Source organism: Vulpes lagopus, chromosome 10 (assembly GCF_018345385.1).
Source record: "Vulpes lagopus strain Blue_001 chromosome 10, ASM1834538v1, whole genome shotgun sequence".
Lineage (NCBI taxonomy): Eukaryota > Metazoa > Chordata > Mammalia > Carnivora > Canidae > Vulpes > Vulpes lagopus.
The window spans coordinates 58,460,021-58,478,172 of NC_054833.1; the positions used below are offsets into that span (position 1 = coordinate 58,460,021).

Consider the following 18,152-nt stretch of genomic DNA (forward strand, 5'->3'; position numbering starts at 1 on the left):
CACTCCACCCCCGATTGGATGAGGACTGCAAGTGGCTGTCACTGGGCACTGACCTCAGGGCCTGCTTTCTCTCCTTTCCTCCTGTTCCCAGCTCCCTGACTTCCTCCTGTTTCCTGGGGAGAAGGAGCGGGACTGCAAGGGGGCCAGAGGTGCCTCCTGTCCACCCCAAGGCCCCTGCCCCTTCTGCACTTCCTGCCCTGAACTCCCCGGACTGTTGATGTCTCCAGGTATTGTTGACTTGGGTCCAGGGGAACCTGTTCATCTTCCCCTCGCCAATGCAAGGGATTGTGACAGGACGGCAGGGCTCGTCATGGCTGTAGTACCTGGTCCGGGGCTCTGCCTGGCACGGCCACCTGCCCCCCTGCATGAGGTCCACCTGCTTCAGGCGGTGTCGGTTGTGTCTTGTGTCGCCCGCACCTCCGCAGAATCGCAGGCGCTGCAGGAACTCGCCCCCATCACAGCCGGTCACCTGTGCACTGGTTGTACTGACGCTTCGCAAAGAGAAGGGTGCCTATCAGGAACCTGATGCCACCAGGTGATGGGGTTGGGGGTGGGCACGAGTCCAGCCCCCCCGGAGCCAGTGCCACTGCCCCTGCTTGGGCTCTTCCTCCACGGGCTCACTAGCAAGTGCTACGAGTTCTTGGAGCTGAGTAGCAAGCGCTAGTAACACAGCCTGGAGCCCACATCCAGCAAGACCTCAGCTGCAGTGCTCTGTGACCTCTGGTCAGTGGCTTAGCCTCTCTGAGCCAGGGCTTCCTCTCCTCAGACATGGAAATGATCATACTAGAATGTACACACATTCTCTCTTGTCTCTGGCCAGATCGCCTTCTGCATCTCCTCCTTCCTCTTGTCTTTGAAATCCACTCATCTTGCAGGGCGCCTGGGTGGCTCAGCCTTGATCTCAGGGTTATGAGCTTGACCCCAGGGTGTAGGGCTCTACCCTCAGCAGGGCAATCTCAGCTAGAGATTCTCTCTCCCTCTGCCCCTCGCCCCCCAAATAAATAAATAAATCTTTAAAAAATAAATAAATAAAATTTGCTCATCTTTTGAATATCACTTAAACATCGAGTCCTCAAGGTAGGCTGTCCGGAAATGCCCGTCCCCCACCCCGCCCCGTTATAAATGCATCTATAATTCTGTGAAGCTGTTGTCATGCCGACTTCTTTTTCTCCTTGGTTTTCTTGAGATAGAAGGTCATGGTGATAGAATTCTAGATGCTGAGCCAGCCCTGTATATGCAGAATAAATGCTACTCGTCACGCACTCTGCAGTGTTCTTTGGATGCACCGGTGGTTTCTAGTCGCCAGAATCTTAGCTAGAATTTTTGCTCATTTGCTTATTTATGTAATCAGACTGCAGTCTCTCTCTCTGAACTTTTCCAAGCTTTGCTACTGAGGAAACACTAGTTTAATAAAATAAGCTAGTGAGGGGTGCCTGGCTGGCTCAGTCAGTAGAGCACCTGACTCCATCTCAGGGTCATAGGTTCAAGCCCTACACTGGGCGTGGCACATACAAAAAAAAGAAAAAAAGAAAGAGGCTGGCGGGGGGGTGGCTCTGTTGGTGAAGTGTCTGCCTTCGGCTCAGGTCATGATCCTAGGATCCTGGGATCGAGCCCCGCATCGAGCTCCCTGCTCAGCGGGGAGCCTGCTTCTCCTTCTCCCTCTGCTCGGCCCCCCTGCTTGTTCTCACTCTCCTAAATAAATGAAATCTTTTTAAAAACAGAAAAAATTAGCTAGTGAGATGTCAAATCTCTTTCTACAGCCTAGAATGGCTTAACTCACATTGGAATTACCTAGTTATTTTTAAGATCAATAAAACTCAGCTGTACAAACAGATCACCTCCTGGATCAAGTGCATTTTTCTTTTGTTTGTTTTATTTTTTATTTATGATAGTCACACACACAGAGAGAGAGAGAGGCAGAGACACAGGCAGAGGGAGAAGCAGGCTCCATGCACCGGGAGCCTGATGTGGGATTCGATCCCAGGTCTCCAGGATCGCACCCTGGGCCAAAGGCAGGCGCCAAACTGCTGCGCCACCCAGGGATCCCCTGTTTGTTTTAAATTAGTAACACATGCACATGACACCAAGTTAAAGACAGAGAAGCACACCATGAAAATGTCCCCCTTCCTTTTCTTCCCTAGCCACTCAATCTTCCCTGGAAGCCAAAGGATCATCATTTCATGTGTTTTCTTCATGAGAGGCTCCATACATTGACAAATGTATTTATTTATTTTTTATCCAAAGAGTAGCAAACCTCGTACACTGTTCTATATCTTGATTTTCCCACTTCAGGACATAACCTTGGAAATCTTTGCTTGTCGAGCTGGTTCCTTCTTTCTCATGGGCATGATATTCCACTGCTGTGCCGTCATTTGGGGAGCATGTAGATTGTCAACTAGCTGTCCGTGCGATAGTGTCTGTGGGATAAACGAACAGTGGAATTGTTTGCACTTCTGATATTAACTGGTTTTGTCAAATTGCCTTCCAGAGGAGCTGTAGCAAAGGATGCTCCCACCAGCCTTGCACGCAGGGGCCCATTCCCCAAGTCCCTACCCACATGGTGAGTTTTAAAAAACCTTTTGGGAGGCCTGGGGGGCTCAGTCAGTTAAGCATCTGCCTTTGGCTCAGGTCATGATCCCAGGGTCCTGGCATCGAACCCCACATCAAGCTCCCTGCTCAGTGGTATGTCTGCTTCTCCCTCTCCCTCTGCCTGTCTCCTCTTCCTTGTGCTCTCTCTCACTCACTCTCTCTCTCAAATAAATTTTAAATTCTTTTAAAAAAACCCTTTTGTTCTTTGACAGCCTGATAGATTAAATATTGTTTTATGGTCACTTTAATTTGTATTTCTCCTATTATAAGTGAGGATGAGCATCTTTCTATGTGTTTAAGAGCCATTTGCAGGATCCCTGGGTGGCGCAGCGGTTTAGCGCCTGCCTTTGGCCCAGGGTGCGATCCTAGAGACCCTGGATCAAATCCCACGTCGGGCTCCTGGTGCGTGGAGCCTGCCTATGTCTCTGCCTCTCTCTCTCTCTGTGACTATCATAAATTTAAAAAAAAGAGCCATTTGCATTTTAGGGGCACCTGGGTGGCTCAGCGGTTAAGCATCTGCCTTCGGCTCAGGGCCTGACCCCAGTGTCCTGGGATCGAGTCCCGCATCCGGCTCCCCGCAGGGAGCCTGCTTCTCCCTCTGCCTGTGTCTCTCATAAATAAATAAGTAAAATCTCTTTTTTAAAGATCCATTTGCATTTTCAATATCAACTGTTTGCATGTTTTGTCCATTTTGTGACTGTATTGACTTTTTATTGTTTATTTGCAAGAGCCAATAATACCTTGCTGCCTTCTGTGTTGCCAACATTCTCTCTCTGTTGTTTTTTTTTTTTTTTAGATTCTTATTTATTTATTCACAAGAAACACAGAGAGAGAGAGGCAGAGACACAGGCAGAGGGAGAAGCAGGCTCCCTGCGGGGAGCCGGATGCGGGACTCGATCCCAGGACCCCGGGATCACACCCTAAGCCGAAGGCAGACGCTCACCCACTGAGCCCCCGGGCTGCCCACTCTGTTCTGCTTTTTAAAAGGCTCCTCACTCTGAGATTGTAGGAGAATTACTCCCTGTTTTCTTGTTCTATTATTTCAATTTTTACATTTTACTCTCGAGTCACCTAGAATTCATTCACTTTGACTGAAATAAAGCTCTGATTTTAATTTTCTACATGCCCATCCATTTGCTAACGCATTATTCATTGAATACTCATTCCTCCATAGAATAACTATGCTTTTATCATATACTAAATTCCTTTATGTATTTGGGCTTTCTGTTCGGTGCTTTTGAACTATTCATGTGCCAGTTCCACACTATTTTAACTATCATGGCTTTTTTTTTTTTTTAATCCAGTAGGAATAATCTACCCACATTATTTTCTTTTTCTAGAACTTGCCTAGATATTCTCGCTTCAAAGTAAACTTCATATGATCTGTAGAATTAGCTTATCTGTTTCTAAATATATCCTACTCTAATTATCTATACATGATCATGATTATCTATATACGATAAGTCTGTGCAGACTTTCTAGCCTCTCAGACGACTTTAGTAGATTCATCTGTTGCTAGATGGCCATCCATCTCCTCCGGCTTTTAAATTTTATTTTCCTCGGGGTCCCTGGGTGGCTCAGCGGTTGAGCGACTGCCTTTGGCTCAGGGCATGACCCTGGGGTCCTGGGATCGAGTCCCAACATCAGGCTCCCCACAGGGAGCCTGCTTCTCCCTCTGCCTGTGTCTCTGCCTCTGTCATGAATAAATAAAATCTTTTTAAAAAATAAATTTTGTTTTCCTCGAGCTGCAAATAACCTTTATAATTCTTCCGTATGTATAACCTGCTCATCACACAGGTTGCACATGCTATGGAACAATCAAGACACAGCTTTCTTTGTCTCCCTCCATTACAAAAGTCCAAAACCAGACTTATTTGAGTCCCACTTTCCCACACCCCTTGAGAGCGTCTTGGGGGTGTGTACAACTAAGTGATTGTTTGAGTTTCCCACACGGGCTCATTCTCAGCTGTGAAATGCCTGGGGCAGGGTGAACCCAAACCTCGTCTCTAAAGCATTGGGAGCATCCCCTGCTCCAGGTTTGCCTCGCTGGGCCCTGAGAGGCTGCGCTGGCTAAGAAGGCCATCCTGTCCCTCTTCTTCCTCAGTCTCTTCCTATCACCTCACTGTGCTTCTCTTTGCTCCTCCAGAGTTGAAGGAGATGGACTCACCGTCGTGTGTGGCTGGTGCTGTTGTGAGAGGCGGGTATCCAAACCCTGGCTCTTCCATGGAGTCTGCTGCTGGTGCCTCTGAGACCCCATGGGCCGCGCCTCCCCCCAGGTCTGTCCAGAGCATAGCTGAGCACCTTCCTGCCTCAGCCCGCCAGGCACTCATCTCTTTATGGTCAGCCCTGTGGGGGTCACTCCTAGATGTCTCAGGCCTGAGCAGGAGCCTGTAAACCGACTCCTAACCCTTGAGATTTTGGAGGCGCTGCTGCCACAGCTGATGCCCCGCCACTGTGGAAGCTCCCTTGTTCCACGCAGTCCTCCAGACTTGCAGGTTCTCTGACATCCCTGCCCCCGCACCCCCATACAACCAAGTGCAGCCTGACCAACTGATGCACGGGGCAGCTCCAGCCCCGGTTCTTTGCCTTCAGACTGTTCCTGCCAAGAAAGGCATATTGGCTTTAAAGTTCCCAAGGCCACATCCAGAGTCTTCTCTTAAGCCCTCTGGCTCTGAGCTCAGATGGCAGCTCAGTCCCTGTGATTTGGCCACCAGCCAGCCAGAGGGCAAGATACCCACCAAGGAGAAAAAATAAAAGCCAATCCTAACAGGTGAATACTGCATGATCCCATTTAGGTAACATTCACAACATGACAAAATTATAGTGACAAGAACGGACCCATTGCCACCAGAGGCAGAGTTGTCGGGGAGTATGACTCAGTTGCTCCAGCAGAGCTATATCCTGCTTGGGATCATGGCTACTTTAGTCCATACATGTGATGACACTTCTAGAACTATACGCCAAAACAAACAGATAAAAGAATGCATTTAAAACTGGTGAAACCCCCATAAAGGCCTGCGGTTTCGTTAATAGTATTGTACCCGTGTCAATATTCTGGGTTGTTTTTTTTTTTTTAAGATTTTATTTATTTATTCATGAGAGACAGAGAGAGAGGCAGAGACACAGGCAGAGGGAGAAGCAGGCTCCATGCGGGGAGCCTGATGAGGGACTTGATCCCAGGACCCCGAGGTCACGCCCTGAACCAAAAGCAGACACTCAACCACTGAGCCACCCAGGCACCCCAATATTCTGGCTTTGATAATTAAACTACAGCCCTATAAGATGTCACCATCGGGGAAGGGGAAGGGGGTACAAGGGAACTCTTTGTACTATTTTTGCAACTCTTTTTCTAAAGGTTTTATCTACTTATTTGAGAGAGAGAGAAAGAGAATGCACACGCATGCTCACAAGCGGGAGGGGGAGCAGGAGGAGAAGCAGACTCCTCGCTGAGCCGGGAGCTGGATGTGGGGCTCCATCCCGGGACCCCAGGATCATGACCTGAGCTGAAGGCAGATGCTTCAGCTGAAAGCAGGGCACCAGCTGAGCCACCCAGGTGCCCTATTTTTGCAACTTCTATGTGAGTCTAAAAGTCTTTCAAAATAAAACTTTAATTAAAAAAAGAGAACCCGGGATCCCTGGGTGGCACAGCAGTTTAGCGCCTGCTTTTGGCCCGGGGTGCAATCCTGGAGACCCGGAATCGAATCCCACGTCGGGCTCCCGGTGCATGGAGCCTGCTTCTCCCTCTGCCTGTGTCTCTGCCTCTCTCTCTGGGCGCGACTATCATAAACAAATAAAAATTTTAAAAAAAACTAAAAAAAAAAAAAGAGAGAACCCTACTGGAGTTCGAACTGGAATGGCATCAAATTATTGGGAGAACTGATATTGTTATAAAATTAAGTCTACCCACTCGATGGCAAGTATGATTGCCCTTGGGTTTAGATCTTCCTCTCTGTCCTTCATTCAAGTCTCACACTTTTCTTTAATATATCCCATGCCTGTATTTCGGTTTTTGAAACTATTATGGGCAAAATATAGCCCCATTTTCATTTTAATAGATCCATGTCATGTGACTGCTTTTATTCCTACATTTGTTCTTCTTTTCTTCTTCTTGAAGACCATCACCAGAGCACCTGGGTGGCTCAGTGGTTGACCATCAGCCTTTGGCTCAGGTCGTGATCCCTGGGTCCTGGGATCAAGTCCCACATCGGGCTCCCCGCAGGAAGCCTGCTTCTCCCTCTGCCCCTCTCTCTCTCTGTGTCTCATGAATAAATAAATAAAATCTTTAAAAAAACAAAAAGACCACCACCCAAATTTGTACCTCCACTACATCAATCAGAGCCTCCACCTTCAAAATGTTCATTCCCGGCTTTTCCCTCTGCATTCTAAGTTCTTCCCTCATGTTCACACTGCATATCTTAGCTGCACTTTATGTTGATAATATTTTAAGCTTACTTTTATAGCTTCAATTTTCTCTATGGTTTCTTCCTTTCTTTAGACATGTTTGTTCTCTCTCTCTCTCTCTCTCTAAGATTTTAATTAATCTTTATACCCAACATAGGGTTTATTTTTTAAAAAAGATTTTATTTATTGATTCATGAGAGACACACACAGAGGGAGAGAAGCAGAGACACAAGGCAGAGGGAGAAGCAGGCTCCCTGCAGGGAGCCCGACGTGGGACTCGATCCCGGGTCACCAGGATCACACCCTGGGCTGAAGGCGGCACTAAACTGCTGAGCCACCCAGGCTGCCCCCAACATAAGGTTTAAACTCACAACCCCTGGACCAAGAGATTAGGGTTCCACTGACTGATCAGACAGACACCCCTCCAAGTGTCCAAAAAGGACTGCAGTATCTTTTCCTCTTTGCCATGTTCTTTTGTGTCATCCAGCTCTTATTTTATCTTTCTTGAGGAATAACTATACAGGTTGGTTTTCCTGAAGTAAGTCTTCTTTCAAATATAACTTGTACCTCTAGTTCTGTATCAGTGACACCGTGGTTTTTACCTCGAGCCCCTGCTAGTTGGGGTGGTTTGTTACACAGCAATAGCTAACCAATACATCTGAGCATCTTATCTACTTTTCCCAACAGCTCTGGGCTCTGCCTTTTCTTTCTTTTCTTTTTTTCTTTTTAAAGATTTTATTTACTTATTTGACAGAGAGAGGGGGAGCAGCAGAGAGAACAGCAGAGGCAGAGGGAGAAGCAAGCAACCCCCTGAGCAGGGAGTTCAATGCGGGACTTGATGAATAAATAAAATAACATAAAATAAAATAAAAGAGAAAGGAAAATCAGGCAGTATGAAAATCATAAGGCTTAACAAAAGAGTATATACTGTGAAATTCTAAAATAGGCAAAATCAATCAAGAGTGAAAGAAAGCAGATCATTCATTTGCTGCCTGGGGACAAGGAAGCAGGGTTGGCAGCAAAGGGACAGTTGGCAGCAACTTGGGGCTGATGGAAATGCTATGTATCTAGATTGTGTGGTACTTACCCGGGTATTTATATTTGTCAAAAGTCATCTGTACTCATTAAATGGGTATATTTTATTGTATAGGAATTATACCTCAATAAAGTTGATTTTCAAAGTTCAAAAAAGAAAACCTTACATTGGCAAAGCAGTGGAGAAGGGGAACCCTCAGGCCCTGTTGGTGGGATTGTAAACTGGTGCAGCCACTCTGGAAAATAATAGGTTCCTCAAAAAATTAATAATAGGACGACCATGTGATCTGACCCGGCCACTTCTGTGTATATCCAAGCAAAGGAAATGAAAACAGAGACTCAAAGAGGTATCTGCCCTTCCATATTCGTTGTAGCATTTATTTAACGACAACCAAGATTTGGAAACAACCAAAATGTCCCCCGACAGATGCATGGATAAACACATGGTGAAGGAAATACTACCATTTGCAACAATAGGGATTGATCTTGAGGGCTTTATGCCAAATGAACAAGCCAGAGAAAGACAAATACTACATGGTACCATTTATATACATGGAATTGAGGGGGAATTAAATTCATAGAAACAGAGAGTAGAGTGATGGGGCTGGGGAGTGGGGAAATCAGAAGGGGTTGGTAAATCTCTCAGCTGCCTAAGGTCTGAGGATCTCATGGTGACGACAGTCATTAACACTATTGTATAAATTGGAATTTACCAAGAGAGCTTAACTTACATGTTCTCTCTCTCTCTCTCTCTCTCTCTCTCACATGCACGGGATAAATATGTGAGGTTATTAATGGGATGGAGCACCTCTTCACAGTGTATACGTACATCAAATTGCAATGACGTACACTTCACGTATCTCACAATTTTGTATGTCAATTAGACCTCAGCGCAGCTAAAGTTAACAAAAACCAAACACTGTGGGGACTCTAGAGACAGTCTTCTGAACACCAAGGAGAAAAACATTCACAATGGTGGCAGCGCCCCAACCTCCCTGGGCTCATCCCTCTCCCAGGCGGTCTCGCATGGGGTCTCAGGGGAAGGCCCCCTCCTGCTGCCCCCTGCCGGCCTGAGGCACCCCGTGACTGTGCTAGCTGGCCGAGCCCAGGCGGGCCTCGCACACCCAGCGGTAGGACCTCTGGCAGGCGTCGTCATTCCACTTGCCATCGGGGTGGAAATGGGCGCAGTCCTCGCCCCCACCCAGCCCGTGTCCATGCCAGTCGTCTGGCTGGCCTGGCTTCCAGTTCCTGAGGAGAGAGGACCACAGCCAGCTGGGATGGTCAGTGGGCACCAGAACCCAGGTCCGGGGGCAAGGAGCTGAAAGCCAGACCCCAGAGGGGTCAGAGCCAAAGTGGGGGGAAGGACACGTGGAAAGCCAGGGAGTACTCACTTGAAATTGGTCTCGTAATCTGTCCCATCCACCCATTTCCAGATTCCTTCAGGGTCACTAAGGCCCATCCAGGTGTAGGAGGAGCCTATATGTTCCTGCACAAAAGTCTGGGACAACAGAAGAGCAAGGGGTGATGTCTCCCCAGCCCAGCCAGCTCCCAGCACTAGCAATTCTGAACTTGATATGTTCGTGGATCCGTCAAGGAGATTTTGGGTGTTTATCCCAAGCCGCAGCCATTTAACTCCCTAAAGGTGGCTCAGAGGGTGTGGATTTCGAGTTCACAAGGTGATCCTGGTGTGCAGCCAAGGTTGAGAACCCACCGCTGCCGGCCACAGGACCTTTGGGCCCTGGGCCCCCCACAGCGCTCACCTGCTCCTCCCTGGAGTTGACGACCACCAGGTGCGCACTCTCCAGCTGGCAGTACTTGTCGGCCTCGGGCCAGGACTTCCCGGAGCGGGAGAACCAGTAGCAGCTGCCCTCGTACTCCAGCCAGTTGGGGGCACAGCAAGTATTTCGGGAGCCTGCAGGGAGGGGGTGGGGAGGGTCTGAGCCGCTACCCTGGTGGGAGGAGTAAGAAATGGGACCCCGGGCAGCCGCCCACCCCTCACCGTTGTTCTGGAGAGCGGCCATCTGGCAACTCAGGGCCTTCAGGTCTTTGGCCAGCTGCTGAACTCGAAGGACGGTGTCGGAATGACCTGAGACACACAGGGGGGCAGTGGGGGCAGTGCCTGGGTGCACACCTGGAATCCAGGTGTCCCCGCTCCAGGCTGGCCTAGGAGCACACGCATGCCACACCCGGTGGAGGGGAGCAGGGGACAGGGCAGCTGGGGGCTGACCTGCTTGGAGCTCCTGCTGCTCTTTCTCCAGCTTGCTCTCCAGGAAAAACACTTTGTCGTTCAAACTTCGGGCTGGAGGGGTGGGCACTCAGCATCGTGAGGCTGCCCCCCACCCTCTGGCCCACAAAGCCCGGCTGCCCCCTCCACACCCCACACAGGCTTCTGTGGTGTCTCACCTGCTTGCAGGTCCTGTTTGTGGTTTTCCACCTCGGATTTCAGAGATGTTACCATTTCTTGAAAACGGCCACCTGGAGGGTGTGGGGACTTGAGCTCCGGACTCAGCTCCTCCCCACTCCCCGCTCCCCACTCCCCGCTCCCCACTCCCCACCACAATCCCCAACCCCTTCTCTGCCAGGCTCACCCTGTGCTTTCAGTGCCCGCACCTCAGCCACAGCGGCCACAGTGTTCGAAGTGAGGTTGCTGAAAGTTGCTCTCAGGGTCGCCAGGTCCCTCTGGAACTGGGAGTCTGGTTGAGGGTGGGACAAGCAGTGCTGACATTTATCAGGCCCTCCGTGAGGGGGGCACATGACCTCACGTGACCCAACCCAAAGGGACAGGCACTGTGATTACCCAGTATCCCGATGAGGAAGCCAAGTTTGGACCGGTTAAGCCACTTGGCTACATTATCCCACCGATAGGGGACCGACCCAGCAGCCGCTGCAGTGGCCACTGTCCCTGGCAGTGTCCCACCCACCGCAGCACCCCATAGGGTCTCCCCTCGCTGCCCACGCTGTGCCCCTCACTCTGGGATCCGATCACACAGATGCCGACCAGCAGGAGGAGGCTGAGGCCCAGGGAGAACAGGAGAGGCCGGGGGCCTGAGCAGAGCTGGTGCAGAAAGGGCAGGGGAGGCGGCAGCCCTGCGGGAGGAGGGGGCGTCAGGATGTGGGGGGGCAGGGGAGAGCCCCAGGGGCCTGTTGGGGTCAAGGCCATGCTGGTGGGAGGCCACCCCAGGTCACTGTGGGTTGGAGGATGCTCAGGGGAATGCCAGCACATGTTCTCAGCCTCATGGGCCCCTCACAGCCATGGGGACACATGTACGCAGCCAGGCCCTCGCAGACTCATACACACCTGTGCCATCAGGGTCACAAGTGAGGTTCCCCCCAAATCCAAATGCTCTTCCCCCAAATATAGGAATCCAGGCCCACTGTGACCCTATCCCTGGCCCCATCTTTCTCAGGACCTTGAATCCTCTTCACACCAGGGTCCCCAGAGGCTGGGGCCAGACCCTCATAGGGGTGCAGTGTGACATGATGGCAAATCTCCTACCCAACCAAGAGGGGATTCAAGGAGGAAACACGGTCCCCTTCTACTTACCGTCTCTTGATCCCTGGCTTTGCTTCTCGCTCTCCAAGTGCTGGAACTTTTCATACTGCATGGACATGCTTGGACCAACCTGGGGGCTGTCCGTGCTGACAGGGAGGCAGGAGCTGGGGCCAAAGGGGAGGCTGGGTGGACTCGGATGGAGTGGATGTCAGGACCGCAGTCCAGGGAGGAGGTGAGGCTCCCGTTGAGGATGAACCTGGGGTCAGGGGTTGGAGAGAGACTTGGGGATGGTTCTAGGTGCACAGGGGAGGTTGGAAGTGGGGTCAGGACTGGGCAACAGGCGGGGAGGGTAGAGGTGGAATGAGCTGGAGTCTGAAGGTGGTGAAGTGAGAGCTAAGTGTGCTGCTAGGACTGGGTGCAACCCTGGGCTGGCACCGAGGGGTCGTGGTGGCTGGGGGTCCTCAGGGCTCCTGTTGGAGCCATGTATGGGGCTGGACCTCACCCTGGTGCTGACGCTGAAAACAGAGTCCACGGTCCACTTCGCATTGGGGCTGGCGGTAGGGTTCACATTGTCCCTGGGGTCAGAGCTGTGGTTAGGGCTTGACGGGGAGCTGGGTTCCTATTAGGGTTTAGGGCTGCGGCAGGCCGGTAGGGGCTGGAATGGGGCTGAGTCTGCCTCCCAGTGTGAGCGATGCTTGCCCACCCTACTGCAAGCCAAATCCAGTGACAGGAGTAGAACCTGAAATCCACACTTGGCCATCCAACCCCCACGCCACCCCCTACATTTCTTCCCACTCAGGCCCACCTGAGACCCACAGTTCCCATCTCCTTGAAGCGCCTGGCCCCATTACCTGTGGAACGAACGTCTGAAGGCTGCGATTTTGGGGTTCCTTGTGCAGCAATGACCAGAATTGGGAAACACAAAGTCCTGGATAGTCGAGGTGGGGGTGACAGGCAGGGAGAGGCCCCTCCGTGACCAGGGTCCTGCGGGTGGCTGTATCTGCAAGCCTGGCAGGAACTGGGATCTGGTGTTTCACCGTCTTCAGGAGGAATTAGAGTGGAGGACTTGCGGGACCGTAGGGACTGGCTACAGGGCAGCCCGGCTCTCCCCCTCCAGGGTGTATCTACTCTCTTTCCGCTGCTCACTGCTGCTCGTGAGCTGCCCCCCTCCAACTTCCTCATTCTTGAGAAGGGAGCCAGACCAGAAGAGACCAGAGACAGTGATCCATCTCCTCTGCCCACACCCCCTTTCACTTCCTGCATCTGAAGTTCCCAGATCTGTGTCCCCCACATCACACAGCTGAGTCCAGAGGAGCCCATTTCTCTGCTCTTGCTCAATCCGACCCAGTCCTGGCACATGAGCTTCCCCTGGGACCTCGGCCAGTGTGCTTCCCTACCCCCCTGCCCCATTCCGGCTGGCCCTGTGCTGGAGGGAACAGATAGATGGCAGAGTGGGGACTCCTGGACCCCCCGGGACACATGCCAGGTATGACACATGCCGTTCTGTTCCCACAAGAATCCCGGGAGGCGTTTTGGATGCTGGACCGAAGCTCAGAACCAGGGCCTGGGCTGCCCACATTTAGGGCTCCGCTGAGCGCAAGGGCCAGGATTCAAGCCCTGCACGCTCCCTGACCCCCTGGCCTGGAGCCCTGCACTCACACTGTCTTCAAGAAACGACCTCCTTCTACTCCCACCACCTGCAAATTGTGTTAAGGGGGCTGCCCCGAATTCACACACACAGTCTTCTCCATCAGAAGGAACTTCTGTGTCTTGAAAGGTGGAGAAGGGGGATCCCTGGGTAGCTCAGAGGTTTAGCACCTGCCTTCGGCCCAGGCCTTGATCCTGGAGACCCAGGATCAAATCCTGCATCAGGCTCCCTGCATGGAGCCTGCTTTTCCCTCTGCCTCCCTCTCTCTCTCTGCCTCTCACGAATAAATAAATAAAATCTTTAAAAAAAAAAAAAAGAAAGAAAGGTGGAGAAGGAAAGCCAATGCATCTTAGGTTGTCTTTTCTGTACCAATGGGATTGTGTGCTACTTGTTTTTTTTTTTTTTTTAAGATCTTATTTATTTATTTGAGAGAGAAGGAGACAGACAAGAGGGAGAGAGCACGAGCAAGGGAGCAGCAGAGGGAGAGGGAGAAGCAGACGCCCAGTGGAGCAGGGAGCCCGAGGCAGGACACTATCCCAGGATCCCGAGATCATGACCTGAGCTGAAGGCAGCCTCTCAACTGACTGAGCCTCCCAGGCACCCCTACTTGCTTTTTTATCATTTGGTATTCAGATCGGTATTTGTCACAGGTTGGGTTTTTGGAAGCCAACGCTGAGACTGAAATTGGGGTGCAAGCTATGTTTTAGGGATCGACACCTAATAAAGGAATGAAGAAGAAGGCGGATGGGGCAGAGGGAGAAGGTGGACAGCTGTGCAGGCCCCACGAAGCTGCAGCCAACGCAACAGGGTCTCCGGGCCATTGGGCCTGGCCTGTTGGGGGTGTCTGCACCCAGTGGAGTGGGGCCTTCATAACCCCACGTGGCTCAGGCACAGGGGCCGGGCCACCCCAGCAGGGGTGTGACCTTGGGGGAGGTGGCATCTGCACAGATCACAGCCCCCACATGGGGCCCCACACGTCCTTACCCAAAGAAGGTGGAGGCAGGCAGCGGGGGATCCAGGTAGCTCACCTCTGTGTCCGCCACAGTGTTGCACTGTGTTGACCCAGGCATACTAAACATGTATGCATTATTCATTCTTGTCCACGGAGAACATTCACTCTATTCATTCACCCGTGCATTATCCGTCCATTCGAAAAAGTACTTCCTGAGTGTCTACAGTATGCTGGGTGCTCTCCTTTTTGCAGTGAACAAACTGACCAAAAACGCCAGATTCTCGTAGAATTTACATCCTGGTGGGTGACAGGTGAACAAAATAAATGAGTGAAATCTACAGAAAACGTTACACGGTGATGAGTACAACAGAAGAAAATAGAGCAGGGACGTGAGATAGTCAGTTTTCAATAAGGCCGTCAAGAGTAAGGTGTCAGTGTAGGCCTTATGGGAAGGTGAGGTTGGAGCAAAATTCACAAGTTGGTGAGATAGCAAGTCGTGAGGGGCTCCAGGAGGAAGAGGGCTCCAGCTGGGATCGAGTCCCACATTGGGCTCCCTGCAGGGACTCTGCTTCTCCCTCTGCCTGTGTCTCTGCCTCTCTCTGTGTGTCTCTCATGAATAAATAAATAAAACCTAAAAAAAAAATTAAAAAGGCACAACAAGTGCAAAGGCCCTGGGGTGGAAGAAAGTCTAGTGTGTACAAAGATCATCCATTTGGCAGAGATGCCGGAGATTTTATCTTTTTTTTTTTTTTTTCAATCTTTATTTACTTATGATAGTCACAGAGAGAGAAAGAGGCAGAGACACAGGCAGAGGGAGAAGCAGGCTCCATGCACCGGGAGCCCGATGTGGGATTCGATCCCGGGTCTCCAGGATCGCGCCCTGGGCCAAAGGCGAGCGCCAAACCGCTGCGCCACCCAGGGATCCCGATGCCGGAGATTTTATAGAGAAGTGAGCGACAGAGATGAGGAGTAGAGGAGTCACCAATCCTTCAGGGTCCTTACACTGTTGTTAAGGATTTGTTTTTATCCCACATTATAGGGGCAGGCTGTGGAGGTGTCGGAGCGGAGGAGGGAACGTGTTAACTGTAACCTCTCACTGGCCAGGGTGGAAACTGAGAGTCCTGGTAAGGGGCGGCTATGATACCCGGGTGAGGGTTGTGTGCCTGGGGGTGGCTCCGATTCTGAGTATGTTGCAAAGGTAGAGTCAACAGGATTAGGCTGATGAATTGTATGTGGGTTTTGTGTGTGCGCACGTCCGCACACGCACACGCGCGCGCGCACACACTAGTTCTCCTTCCAGATCCTGAAATAAAGTAAACGCTGAGTATTTCCCATAAATCGCTGACTCCTTAGGAAAAAACAGCTTTATCCCGGACTTTTGCAGTGCCAATGCCTGAAGATATGTCACGACCTTTTGTGCCTCTAATAATTGTGTGAGAGCAGGATTTGCCATCACGAGCAGAATGATTAAAAAACAAAAACAAAAAACCCCCAACTGTTAGCCCTGGTCATCGTGCAGAGTGTCCTCTGCATACCCCGCGGTGCTCTTGCTCAGTAAGCTGGTCCTCCCAAAGGCTGATTCCCTTTGCCAGTAACCTTCTTTACTTTTCCTAAATTACGCTTTCGCCTCTGAGACCTCTTTCATGGTTGACAAGCACGGCTTCCCTGTGGCGCCTTAGCCCTCTCCCAGCACCTCAGCTGCTCAGGGTTTTGTTTTTTTGGTTTTTTTGGTTTGATCTGGTGCAGTGACCCAGAACCTCATGTCCACAGCATCTAAGCCTTTACGGTCGCCTTGACTTGCCACCGGCCATGACGTTATTACATGGGGGAGCTCTGCGGCTGCCCGACAGGCTGGGAGCCTGCAGTCTCGGTCCTCTGCCCCCACCGCAAAGGCCCGTACCCATTTTCCCCTGTAACTGGAATCGATCACCTGCAAAGCAAAATTATCTCCTCCCCCACACTTGACAGTTATTTTGAGGAGCCCAGATCAGGCATGTTCGAATTTCAACGGGACCAGGGCTGTTTTCCCTGAGCAGGTGGGTTCTTTCCTTGGGTGCTGGGAGCTCCAAAGTCCAACAATCCCAGATTGTGCAGATGAAGGGCAAGTGCTCCTTGGTGGAGGTGAGAGGAGATGCTGCCCTCCCTGTCCCTTGGTCGTGATGTGGCCTTGGGGGAGATGGTACCATACTGGCCGCTGATGGGAGGTGCATACCCACCAGTGGCTCAGGCATGAGAGGTTAGGGACAGGTAGTAAAATAACATGTTTACCCCATTTCCAGCCCCCAAGCCCAGAGACAGCAATTTAATGTGTCTTTTCAGACCTATTTCTGTGCATATTTGTACACCTGTAAAGCAAACATAAACATATATGGATGTGGTAAGTTGAGTTTTGTGGGATTTTTTTTTTTTTTTATGATAGTCACAGAGAGAGAAAGAGAGGCAGAGACACAGGCAGAGGGAGAAGCAGGTTCCATGCACCGGGAGCCCGACGTGGGATTCGATCCCAGGTCTCCAGGATCGCGCCCTGGGCCAAAGGCAGGCGCTAAACCGTTGTGCCACCCAGGGATCCCCTTTTGTGGGATTTTTTTACACAATTTTTTCTCCATTATCATATGTCTGCCTAAATATGGGTCTGGAGGGTTTTCCCATGCCACTGCCCACGGCCCTCCGTTTAAAAGCCACGCAGTGCTCCAGAGCATACACGTGCCAGACCCTATGTGATGACTCCCTTGGTGATGCATTTTTGAGATGCAACATCTTGGACTTTTGTAAATCATGCTAAAGTGAACAGGCCCATATATGCCTGTCTGTGCTAAGAAACAAATAATTGCTCTTGGTTACACATCCAGAAGCAAAATGAACAGAAACACCAATCTTAAAATTTTAAAGTGTATGGATATGGCCAGGGTGCTCTAAAAAGACATGACCGGGATCCCTGGGTGGCGCAGCGGTTTGGCGCCTGCCTTTGGTCCAGGGCGCGATCCTGGAGACCCGGGATCGAATCCTACATCGGGCTCCCGGTGCATGGAGCCTGCTTCTTCCTCCGCCTGTGTCTCTGCCTCTCTCTCTCTCTCTGTGACTATCATAAATAAATAAAAATAAAATAAAATAAAAAAATAAAAAGACATGACCAATTCATTTTCTCCCCACTGCGTAGGAGGATATTCATTTATCCGCACCTTCACCGACAAACCTGTAAATTTTCATCAATATGATGTTCAAGAAATATCTTCTGTCTTATTTCAATTAGCACCTAACTGGTGGCTGGTTTGGAAGAAGCAAAGCTTTGCATTACATTTTAGGTTTAGAAACTGTCAGAAGCTCTTTTATTTAATTAAAGCTTATTATGAGCAACCACAACTGGGAAACAAATGTGCATCAGTTATTCTAAAACAGTATGTACACTTGCAGAGCACCTGGCTGGCTCAGTCCATACAGTGTGTGACTCTTGATCTCGAGGCTGTGAGCTCAAGCTCCATGTTGGGTGTAGAGTTTACTTTAAAAAATAAATAAATAAAATCCTTAAAATAAAATAAAATAAAATAAAATAAAATAAAGTAAAATAAAATAGGGGCGCCTGGGTGGCTCAGTGGGTTTGCGTGTCTGCCTTCAGCTCAGGTCATGATCTCAGGGTCCTGGGATCAAGCCCCACATTGGGCTCCCTGCTTAGGGAAGAGTCTGCTTCCTCTCAGGGAGCTCAGAGGGATCTCCCTCTGCCCCTCCTGTCCTCGTGCTCTCTTGCTAGCTCTGCTCTCTCTCTAATAAATAAATAATCTAAAAAATTAAAATTAAAAAAAAAAACCAGTAGACTTGCATTAGATACTATCCTGAATTTTTAGAGTATGTGAAATAAGGGATTGTGTTTCAAGTGCTTTAAAGGAATGTTTTTTTTTTTTTTTTTAAAGGAATGTTTTTAAGTGAATTCATTTAAAATTAGGTCTCCAGGGATTAACAATAAGTATACTTGGAGAAAATGACTATTTCCCTTTTTTGGCAATGCATTATGACTTCCCACTGTTATGGAAATATTTCTC

At 50.2% G+C, this 18,152-nt stretch overlaps 1 protein-coding gene across 4 annotated transcripts; it reads right to left on the reverse strand.

The window, feature by feature from the left end:
• Window positions 1–8,377: 8,377 nt before the first annotated feature.
• Window positions 8,378–13,414, reverse strand: CLEC10A (C-type lectin domain containing 10A). 4 transcript variants are annotated; one of them, XM_041769790.1, is made up of 11 exons: window positions 12,370–13,412; window positions 12,021–12,093; window positions 11,570–11,774; window positions 10,996–11,112; window positions 10,614–10,718; window positions 10,429–10,500; window positions 10,253–10,324; window positions 10,025–10,111; window positions 9,786–9,937; window positions 9,417–9,523; window positions 8,378–9,273 (listed from the first exon to the last, which is right to left on the reverse strand). In XM_041769790.1, exons 3-11 carry the CDS (start codon window positions 11,634–11,636, stop codon window positions 9,117–9,119), a joined length of 936 nt encoding a protein of 311 aa, XP_041625724.1. In that variant the 5' UTR covers window positions 11,637–11,774; window positions 12,021–12,093; window positions 12,370–13,412; the 3' UTR covers window positions 8,378–9,116. The 4 variants fall into 4 exon arrangements, with proteins under 4 accessions (XP_041625724.1, XP_041625726.1, XP_041625725.1 ...); XM_041769792.1 differs by lacking the exon at window positions 10,253–10,324 and having other exon boundaries at window positions 12,370–13,414; XM_041769791.1 differs by lacking the exon at window positions 12,021–12,093.
• Between the last annotated feature and the right edge of the window lie 4,738 nt (window positions 13,415–18,152).

Excerpts from the sequence above, each read along its gene's own strand:
- CLEC10A (XM_041769791.1), bottom strand. The coding sequence starts at position 11,636 with ATGTCCATGCAGTATGAAAAGTTCCAGCACTTGGAGAGCGAGAAGCAA. Across the intron at positions 10,719-10,995 it reads CTGTGTGATCGGATCCCAGA|ACTCCCAGTTCCAGAGGGAC; the intron begins GTGAGGGGCACA and ends ACCCTCAACCAG. Across the intron at positions 9,274-9,416 it reads GATTACGAGACCAATTTCAA|GAACTGGAAGCCAGGCCAGC; the intron begins GTGAGTACTCCC and ends CTCTCTCCTCAG.